Genomic DNA, 11,614 nt, shown 5'->3' with positions numbered 1-11,614 from the left:
ATGTTATAAAATAAATAGTTAATATCTAGAGCAGGGGTTCCCAAAATTTTTTGTACCACGCCCCCTCTGGTTATTTGGAGACCCCCCCCACGCCCCCCTACACATATCAATAATTGTACGTATGGTGAAAATTTAAACAAGTATTACATGAAAAACGAATATAATAACTGATACAAAATTTAACATTGTAACACAGATACATTTTCAATTTAAGGAAGGTGAAACAATAGGCCTACCTACTTACAAAAACAAAACATAAAATGTAATTTAGTGAGATGGGTGCGCTTGCATGTTCTGGATAAGCTGACAGATTCTGGGTTGAGTTTCAGACAAAGCACAGCGTAGGTCACTTTCGACATCAAGTTTGTTGCGGTACTTGGTTTTGATCGCCACAAGAGTTGAAAACGCTTTTTCGCACATGTATGTTGTTGAAAAAGGCAAGTACATCCGAACAGCTTTCCCTGAAACACTGGGGTAAACTTTTAAGTACTTTAACCCAAAATGAGGGCTTGTCCATTTTGTCAAAAATCGTATCTTGCAGCAGAGTCATTTTTTATTTCTATTCCCTCCTCTTGCAAACTCTTCTGGCAGCAAACTGTATGTCCATGTTGAACGGGTCAGTTGATAGTTTGTACAACTCCTCTGACAAGTTAGGAAAGTACCTGCTGAACTCCTCCTTGAGGTTCTTCAAATGGTCAATTATCAAGTTTTTCAAAAGCGGTCCTTCAAAAACGTCCTCAAAACATACTTCTTCTGAGACTGACACTACTTTGCTGAAACTTGAATAGTTGCTGGGGTTCATTGACACTTTACGTATCCAAAGTTGTAGTTTCTCAACGTACATCTTGATGGCATCCCGATGTGTTACTATATTTGAGTCTGCACCTTGCAGTCTCAAGTTTAGGTTATTTAACGTGTCAAAAAAGTCTGATAAATAGGCCAAAATCACTTGGTTCCAGGGTTTTTTGAACTCTGCACTAAGCTCGTTTTGTTTCTGCTGTGCCAAAAACGTTATTCACTTCATCACGGAGTTCAAATAGTCTTCCCAACATATTGCCTTTTGATAGCCATCGTACTTCTGTATGAAATAGCAGCGTTTTGTGATCACTTCCTAAATCTTCACACAGAATTTTAAACAGTCGAGTATTTAATGCACTGTTCTTAACGTAGTTGACTACTTTAATACAAAGCTTTAAAACAGCATTGAGTTCGTTAGGAAGAGTTTTTGCTGCCAAGGCTTGGCGGTGAATAAAACAATGAATCCCAACCACATCAGCATTCTTCTCTTTGACCAACAAAGCCTGAACGAGAACCCAGCATTGAAGGAGCACTATCTGTGCATACACCAATAAGTTTTTGCCAAGAAAGTTCGTGTTTCTTAAAAAAGTCTGATACTGCTTCCATCACATCTACAGCTTTAGTAGTGGTCAACAGCTCAGTAGAAAACATCAGTTCATCCTTCATTCTTTCATTTTCAATGTAACGAACATATACAAGCAAATGAGAGCATTGTGCTATGTCTGTACTCTCGTCAAGCTGGATAGCAAAAAACGGTGATTTTTTTTTATTGCATCAACCACCTGGTTTTTAATGTCCTTGGCCATATCATCAATGCGGCGTTTTACGGTGTTGTCTGAAAGTGGTATTTGTGATAGCTTTTGCCTACTATCAGTTCCAAGGACAACATCGGCTGCTTTTAAAATGCACGGTTTAACAAGTGTTTCACCAATAGTGTGACTTTTCTTTTCCTTAGCAATAATAAGAGATAATTCATATGAAGCTTCAAGCACTTTTAGATATGACTGAGCAGCAGCTCCAGTGCTATCTAACTTCATGCGCTTTAAATTCTTAGATTTTGCAGCGAAAAACTCTTTAGGTTTGTCCTTTAAAGAGGCATGTTTGGTTGACAAATGTCTCAGAAGACGATTAGGCCTCATCGCGTCATTGCTTAATACCTCATAGCAAATAACGCACTGAGGGTGATCAACATTATCTTTAAGCAAGGAAACAAACCTATATTGAATATAATCGTCAATATACTTGCGTTTCTTTGCCGTGTTCATCTTCTCTGATTCAGCTTCACAAAGAACTCACACAACACAAAAGCAATTACTCCAATTAAAACGTCGCAGCAATTACAGAACACCCACAATACAGCAAACACGCTGACGATAATTCACGGAAAGCACTATTGGCACAACGGACTGGCGAACGGACTAGTTACAACGCAAGCACTGAACAAAGTGCAAGGTTATTGACATTGGATTGAAGATGCGGTGGGGGTAGTGGTAGGCGGGCGTGGTAGGGGTGGAGGGACACTCGCACTCACGCCAAGGCCAAATGGAGGTAACGGGTGGTGGGGGTCATGGATGGCGGGAGGGGAGTATTATTATGAGGAAATTATTTTTGTAATTTTTTTTAATTTATTTCATTTGGGTGTCACGCCCCCCCTGGACTTTCTCCACGCCCCCCCAGGGGGGCGCGCCCCCCAGTTTGGGAACCGCTGATCTAGAGCATACGTTAAGTATACTACTCCCACTGGGCAGCTCGTAATCAGAAATAATACGCGGAGAGATATTAGGTTGTTTTAGGTAATGGACATTTATCCCGGTGGTCTGATATCAAACATTGGTATACAAATCTAAATCAATATGCAAATAGCAAATATATATAAACCGGCACTCCAATAATTGTTCGTTGATAGTTAAAGGTCCTTGAAAGTATAGCCTACTGTTGTATAAGTTTGACCTCAATTGGACAGGCAAGTTTAGTGAAGAGATGCAGTAGAATGCACTCCATGAATGCTAGTTAGTAACACACCGGTTGACTGGTTACCTCAAGTAAGCAAGCCTACCAGACACACTTAAGTAACAGTTTGTGCGTAAAATTGAGTCTTTTTGTTTGCTGTCTGTGCGATCACTCTTAACGGAAAGCTCATAGAGACATGAAACTTAGAAATTAGGTCACTCTTGGACCAACAAATTCTTCTATTAATGTAGTAGGGACATAAAGGTAAAATTAGAGCCCTCGATGAATTGGTTTATTACTTTTTTCAGCACCACAACATCAAGAGCTTTCGAGTTACTATTGCTAACTTATATTTACAACGACATAACTGGAAAGAAACGAAAAAAAGGGATAAAAAGAAAATGGATAATTGTGTCATCTAGTTGAAGTGGTCCTGTGTTACTCAAGTAAAGATCAAAGTAAGGTTTGCAGAATCATACTGGCGAAACGGTAGAGACGATGGACTCTAATACGAAAGTGTTGGTATTATTTGTATACTTTGTGATGAATTAGACGTTCAGTGACGAACTATTGAAATATTTAAGAGATTTTCTGACGTGCACCTGATTTGTGGCTAACATGTTCCTTACGGTTCCATTCAGAACCAGATTTATCAGAAATTTAGGAATTAATAGTTCTTTTTAAGTATAACAATCATTATTTACCACTTTGTATTCGGATATCTTATCCGTATAATTTGCCCTGTCCATCATTCTTTTCCAATTCTAAAAATGAAATTTAAACCTCATAATAATTATATAGCATGAGTTCATATAAAAGGTATATAATTAAGTTTTCAATAAACATTTTGAAAAAAACAGAGCAATTATTGTTGGTATTTAAAGTAAAATTAATGCAATGCCTAAATAACATTTTCAGAAATGAATCAAGCATGTTTCTTCACAAATATGACCATTTTGTAGCAATATTTGGTGCATGGTTCCGCAACTTAGAAATATATTTATTATAAATATATATATATATATATATATATATATATATATATATATATATATATATATATAAAATATACAATTAATCTGTTCATAATAATATAATAATGAATATATAATAATAAGAAAATAATGTTAAACTTGGAAAATATAGTAATCAATCTAACACCTACAACTTGCATTTAAAGCAATGTAATATAATAAAACGTTATATAAGTCATCAGGGAATCGTAGCTAAATGCTAAAATTAACGAAAAGGAAATTTTTTAGCGACATACACCTTAAGCGTATTTCTTTCAATTATATTGATAAGCTAGGATATATTCCTATTAGACCTGTTTTATGATATAACGTAATAAAACTATTTTTACGATTAATATAATGTATTTTTCTGTTGTACAAGACGCTAAACTGTAGTTCGGCCAGCTAAGCCACTTGAAGGAATGTAATTATGCATCGCTAGTCGACTGAAGTTGTCCCAAGTTGAGTTAGTGGTTTGAACTCCTCAGTCCTAATAACTGACTTGTCCCAACCTGACTGCAAGTATGGCGTAGTACGTACTTCGTGGTGCAGCATCATTTGACGTAATAAGAGTTGATCAATTTTGAGCAGTGCAGGATCTAAGAGTTTTTTATAATTATATTTTTACAATACTACAAGGGTAAAGTATATATTTATACTTTAATACATTTATACAGTGTTTATTAGATACAACCAATAATTTCATGAATATTAACCGAGCCTATAAATTAAATTGGTGATATATAAAAACCAATATTCTACTCATTAGAAAACACAATGACACTAAGAAAACACCTCTACGAGTTTTCTAGCAAAAGTTATGGAGAAATAACTCAAAAAAATAATAATTTGTAGGAACAATGCCAATGTCTTGCGCATATGAAACACGATGCATGCGTGATTTCTTTTAGTAAGACTTTGTGGTGCTCACCGTATCCTTATTACGGGTTTGTTTATTTTATCTGTTCAACTAATATCATTTGTATTGAACTGTGTAACTGCGTATAAGTTTGTGAATATATTACATCTTACTAAGGACTGTACGCCCAGTCGTGTAGCAAGGTCACAGTGTAGCGTGTCAGACCACAAAGACCGGTATGCAATAACTAGGAGCTTGACTGGCAGGTTTCATAAATACATGATTAGTTACTTATTTGCATTTTAGCTTACATGCAACAATCTATGACATTATTTAATAAAATGTTTCAGATATAATAATAATCTAATTATTGTACCTTGATGTATTAAACAAACCGGTAATTAACATAAGGATAAACATAAAAAATTGAAAACAGTAAGGGTCACAATGAATTAGTGAAAACCATGAAAGAAAGTTGTAATCTGAACAAAATTAGGCATTCTACTAAGAATATGTAGAAATATTTTGAACCAAAATCAATATTAGTTACCTTATTGTATTTTCACTTTGGTTAACAGAACATTCTAGTTTGTTTACTAAGGATGATATTATCCTAGGAAATTTAACATATGATTACAGTATTATGATTCCCAATATTTAAATTTTCGATTCTCTAGTTAAATGTATTATCAAACCATAGTTTATTGGTATAAAATAGTAATCGTAAGAATGCTTATAAAGTTCCGTATTATAATTTAATATGTGACGAAATCGAGTATTGTTTACTACCTTGAATATGGATAATAATAAGGAAGACTCCTTAGGTAATTTTATTTTAAGATTATATAGCAAATAAGACAAATAACTGGTATGAGTAGGTTTTATTTCTTTGTATATTTCGTTCAGACAATAATAATTTGTAATTAAGACACTTTAATCAATCATACTAAACAAGATTTAAATAAAAAGGTTTTAATATCACCTGAGTACTTTTAATTTCGCTTTTATTATTGTTTTCAAATGTTTTACTATTGTTTTGCACAACATCGTATACTAACTATATTATATTTTATATTATGTGATAAATATGTGGTTTGTAATTAAAACCTAACAACTTTACATATTGAGAAATATTCGGAATCTTAAGAAGAAATTAATAATTACATTGGTTTTGTATGTGGACAGACTCTAAACCATTCAAAACCAAAACAGGGTTTTCATAACATTTAAAATATCGGTTTGTTCCAGGAAACTTAACACTTAAGGTTTGCTAACTTTATAAAGCGTAACTGTTTGACCAAACTCGGTAAATACTAACTCAACAAACACAAACTCTGAGCGGACAATCGCGGCCCACAGACCGCTTCAAGAGGGCGGACACTCTAACCTGAACAAATTTCACGACCCTGTAGTAAATATTACTTTTAAACCTTTTTAAGAATTGAGAAATAAATCCATATACTTTTTATCTATAGTTACAAATTAAGTAATTTTAATACTATTCGGTTTTATCATACATACAATACTGCAGTGGCCTTTCAGAAACAGTGTACTGAGAATTAGGTAACTGAAACTTTAGAAATTTACAACAAAGTTATTAATTACAGTCTTTGCTTTGCATGATAAATAACATTGACTGCTTAAAAATATTTCTAATTGTTATTTATTGATTACTATTCCATACATTAAAAACGAATTTTTAAGTTTTTTGTTTCCTTAATATCATATATGGAACTATTGCTGTTATATATAGCAAAATTATAATAATAAACTATCATACTGATAGTTTTGAAGTCTATAAGGGTACCTCAAAACAATAAAAAACTACAGTTCATAGTCTTCGATGTTCAAATTTCAAATTTAATTGTTCAATGACATCCTTTTCTTTTTAATAATAACAGATTTGATTCTATACCTGGTATTACAAAATGCCTTAGTCCTTGTGTTCAAAATATCAAATAATTGTCTTTATATTATTAGGTAAATACATCTTATATGAAGATTTGTGTATGCAGTATAAACACACAGGATAGTATAAATTAATTAAACATACCGAGAATAAATGAAAATGAAGGGTATTATTTGCATAAGTGATTTATATTTTGCTAAAATAAATCTGTGAGATTTCACAGAATTATCTCAAAGCGAAAGTCCTGAAATTATTTCAGAATTTAAATCTTAAAAAAACCTAATGTATTTATTTACTAATCTTAAGTAAGAAAGAAACAATTATGTCTTGTTTTCCCTATTAGTATGTTGTCGTATTTGTTATGTTTTTCAATTCTCACATTTAGTGGTCTTTTTGTCTCGACTGTGCGATCCCTCTTACAAGAACATTTTATACTTAAACACGGTTTTTGAGTCCTGTCCTTCATTTTTTACAAGAATTTGTGAGAGTGCTTTTTGTTATAAGCACTCTTTTAATTTCCTCCGATAATCCCGACATATAAGGAATCTATATCCATAGATTTGGTATTGTTTTCATTCTATAACTCTTGATTTTTTAATGTTTCTTTTGCATTTATTTACGATAGACTGAGCGTATCCGTTTAAAAAAAAATCCGATTCAGCGCTTTTTATTTCTTCTTTCAACCCATCTTTCTTTGAGCACAAGCTTTTCCTTTGTAAAGGAGTATACTAACACTTCTTTTACAGACTTCTGGTGATTTTATTGAAAAAATTTATACTTCGTGGAAATATAAACTGTTGTCTTATGGACGTCCCTATCTCTTACTACACACACACCCACCCAGAAAGGGAGGTTTGCTGGGGAATTCTATCTTCATGGTAAGCCGAACGAATGGAGGAAGAAAGTATGTTAATGTGGGACAAAATCTCGTAAAGTTCAGTGTCTCCATGAAGGAAGGCGACGAAAGCAACACCACCAGATCCTCCGTTTTTATCAAAATAATCATTATAATTTCTTTATTTGTACATGAGTACAGAGGCGGAATTTAGATCTCATGGCCCTTTCTTACACTTAAAATCGTTGAATCCAGGGCATTAGCTTCAATCCATCTATAATATATTGGTGAAACTGAAAATGGGCAATAGAGGAGATGCCATCGTCAATCCCCTCATCTTGACGGTTAAATTGTATCCTCTAGCCATAAACTCTAGTGTGCTGGTGTGATTGTGATTCTCGTACTCGTGACGCGCTCAGAACTTAACAGCTTTTGAGAATTTTTGAACTCTTTTCTTTGTATTCTTTTCTTCTTTCTGTTCTTTATTTTTGTTTTTACTAATACCCCCTCCATCTGAAGAATAGGATGGATTTCAAACCACTAAACGAAATGTAAAACGTTAAATTAAACGATGTAAAATTCCGAAATCCTGATTTCCTTTCATCTAGAGTGGCTATTGATGGGTGGATTGGATTATATTTCATCTAACAATTAGAAGTACTAAATACAATTTCACCTCATCCTTAATTTCCAAAATTATTTGGTGCTCAATTGAATGAGGCGAAAAAATAAATGGGCGGTATAATAGAAAACGAAAACAATCACCTAATGACAACAAGACATGTTGATTGTGTATAATAAATTGAGTTTATGTAGTTATAAAACATACGAGTATTACTAGAAAATTAGTTTTTAACACTATGCAGAGCGTAAAATTAATATTAAAGCAAGGGAGCAAATATACTCTGATTCACACAGAAACTTGAAATCATGTCAGGCACATGTGTGTAGACAAAGAGAAGAAATCACTTCCTAAGAGAGAAATTAGATTAATAAGAGGGAGCTAATGCTAATATGAGCTTTCCAATAAGATAATATTATTTCATTAATAAAGATGGAGAATGTGGTTGCATGCAAGCGTAGTATAATTACAAGTCGGTACTTCAGGTAAACTGAAATACTAGGCACCGAACGAAACCACTCTATTGTCAGCAGCGTAATATTGGTAAATTAAATGCAAGTGTTCACAAGCGATGAATGCTTTCCAAAAGGGTCTACCCTGGTTGTTGTTATCAGTTATAATTTAGTGGTTTAGTAATAAAGCAACAGTATATATACTGGTTATATTGCATATTAAGTCTAATTTGAGTCTTGTATCAAGTTACATTAGAGTAGGATGTGACTCAACTGAATATTACCATACGCTTAGAAATTATTTGTTTGTGTGTGTCACGATGCGAGTTTTCTTTATGTCTTAGGTAGCACGGAATATTGTTTCATTTATATATGTTTTTAAATTTGTAAGAAAAGGAGTTAAATATAATATTTTAGGAACAAATTATGCCAATATACAGAATGACAGTGATACATTGTTAACTGAAGGATTAATGAAACACCAACCGAGCTTCTTAAGGAATATCTGGCAAATATATTGTTCATTTAATTGTCGAAATGTTCTGAGGATCAATAGAGAATCGGACATAAAAGAAATGTTTACAACTCCCAGATAGAAGAGAAGATCTACAGTCAACTGAGTGATAAAATGCGGCATGTCAAACCCCCTGTATGAACTTACAGCGTCTTCTATCATATTATTGCCTCTTTATAAATGAAGTACATACGAAATTTAAAGTCTGTAGAGTAAAATTTTGTAAGGTAGACTGCATAACATGCTATGTATAAATGAATATCGAATCAAATTGCATTGGCTTTAAAATAGTTTCCACTGACTTGTCCGAACACGATGCCCAGTCATGGAGATCTTATAAGATAATAGTTCAGTAAACTGCAAGACTTATGGATCAGGTTTGAGCATTACTCCTCAACAATTTCTATAATATTCTGCAAAATCTACAAAATAGTTTGTCTTCAATAATAGTAACTAATAAACAAATTTCTTTATTCATAAACCCCTACATTAATGGGTTAGCTAAGCCTTTCCTTCAAAAAAAAAAGCACAGAAGAGAACGTACGTGTACACCAAGGTTCTTACTGTGAAGGAACGGGCGTGAAATTTCTATTTCCTTCAGCAAAGAATTTCCGTTGCTCTCAAATAAGTTTATAAGTACTTGTGCGAAAAAAACAGTCTGTAAACAATGCTAATTTTATTTAAAACTATATTTCACACTTTATTCACAAAAAATATACAGAAAATAGCAACAGTACTAGCGGAACGGTTTGCAGATTGCTCCTAATTATTCAGGTCAAAATAAGAGCAATATATAAATATATTGAAATATAACTGTTGGGTTGTCTCATGACCAAATTATGTTCTTTCAAGATTCTATGAGCATTTAATAAATTTATTAAACCATGTAAATTTCCAAGGCACAAAACCAACTGTATCTTTTCTCTCTTAAAAAAAAATATTGAACACTCCTCTTGAGATAAGAGTGTAATCCTAAAAGCTATTTCCACTTCTGATGTATTCGAAAGCTACCCATTAGTCATCAGAATGGTTGTTGATCCGCCATATTATCATTTTACATTCCTGTTGAAAACTCTACATATGAAGGACAATTATTCAATTTTGTCAGCGCTTGTAGAAAAAAGTCCAGTTAAACAATATTGACCTTTTTATTAGTTCCCACGCTGAACAAATTAGTTCTGAGATTCTTTTATGATAAACTTACTGAATATTTCTATAAAAAGCGTTTACTAACACCTACCCAAATAGGTTACGCAAAAATAGTCCAAGCCCTCTATTAATATGTCTAAGTCTAATGAAACGTACGTTGTTAATTAGTGGTGAATTCTCAATGAAAATCACATGCCCTAACTTCGTTAAGCAATTGTATTATCTTTAAATGCCCTTATAGATTATTGCTCCGTGTTGCAGATATAGTTCACCTCATAATTCAAAACGGAATAACTTTACATCCACGCAGCCAACTATACTGTAACTTTGACAATTCTCACCTAATGGGTTTCATTAAATGATTTTTAAAGAATGAAAACTAAATCAAATAAGTACAAAATCTAAAGTAATAGGAGTGGGAGGCTATCTTTATTCATATCATTCTTGATCAGGAACTTATATAAATAATTTGTAGGATTATATACTTAGATTCTAAATTAGATTAGATGAAAATCTTTCGGAGAACAGGCTCTCTCTAATAAGGTGAAAGATTTAAAAAAATTACAAAATGGTGCGAAAGTGATATGATTTAGTAGTCGAGACATTTATTGGAAAGTTTACACAAAAATCCCCTTCTGACTTTACCTTCCCTGTCTGTATTACCTTCCTCCACATTTACCATCTGTAACATTCAGTATTTTCCTAAATATTATTATCTATATTATACCTTAAACTGTGCTACAGTTATCATTCCGCATCACCGCAATATATTAAATATCTCTAGCTCTATTTTTGAACCAAAATATTAAATTTTCTGCCTCATAATTTGAAAACCTCTTCAAGAAAGAACATTTTTGAAAATATTATAAATCAGCCCGTGGTTTATTTGCAGCTCAAGCTATTGCATTTATTATGGGTTCATATTTTGAATCTGGGCGTTTAAGAAGTAATTTTCTTCTCTGTTTAGTTTATTGACATTGTTTCATAATTAATTGTATTAACTAATGGTGTTGTTTTAAAACTTACAGTGTTATATACTTATAGGCCTTATATTATGTAATAACATTTATTTCATGACTATGCTCTATTTATTTACATGGTTTTTAACAAGAAAAACTTTGTTTGACATGATTATGTAAGGCTCATTTGATTCCCTTAGAGGGATATGTCCATTATCAAAATCAACGTTAACTACGTAGAAATAACGTCATATCCAAAATTGTATATCCAAAATTGTATATACATAGTGAAATTCGTTCTTGAGATATCTAGCAGACACAGACAGACAGATATGCAGACAAATATACAGTGTGTTTTGCCAGAACTAAGGAAAAAATACAAAATTTATAGCATGCATTATCGAGAGATCACTTGAGACTTTAGTAAATATCATCAGAGTCCTATTGAAGGATATACATTATTTCGAACCAAAATAATCGACATAGATATAATTTCTATAACAGGGATTAGGTAGTGATTGATAAACATGATGGCTTTACCGATATGTTCTAGT

At 32.8% G+C, this 11,614-nt stretch overlaps 1 protein-coding gene across 1 annotated transcript; it reads right to left on the bottom strand.

Annotated features, from left to right (window-relative positions):
- Positions 1-977: 977 nt before the first annotated feature.
- On the bottom strand, positions 978-1,937 carry LOC124371834 (protein ZBED8-like). Its single transcript, XM_046830189.1, is given in 3 exon segments — positions 978-1,293; positions 1,295-1,563; positions 1,566-1,937. Coding segments are annotated over 3 exon segments (957 nt in total).
- Positions 1,938-11,614: the final 9,677 nt, after the last annotated feature.

The sequence above is a fragment of the Homalodisca vitripennis genome, unplaced genomic scaffold (assembly GCF_021130785.1).
Source record: "Homalodisca vitripennis isolate AUS2020 unplaced genomic scaffold, UT_GWSS_2.1 ScUCBcl_2076;HRSCAF=6466, whole genome shotgun sequence".
NCBI lineage: Eukaryota > Metazoa > Arthropoda > Insecta > Hemiptera > Cicadellidae > Homalodisca > Homalodisca vitripennis.
Note: the sequence above shows the minus strand (reverse complement) of the source record. Positions and strands in the feature narration are given on the sequence as shown.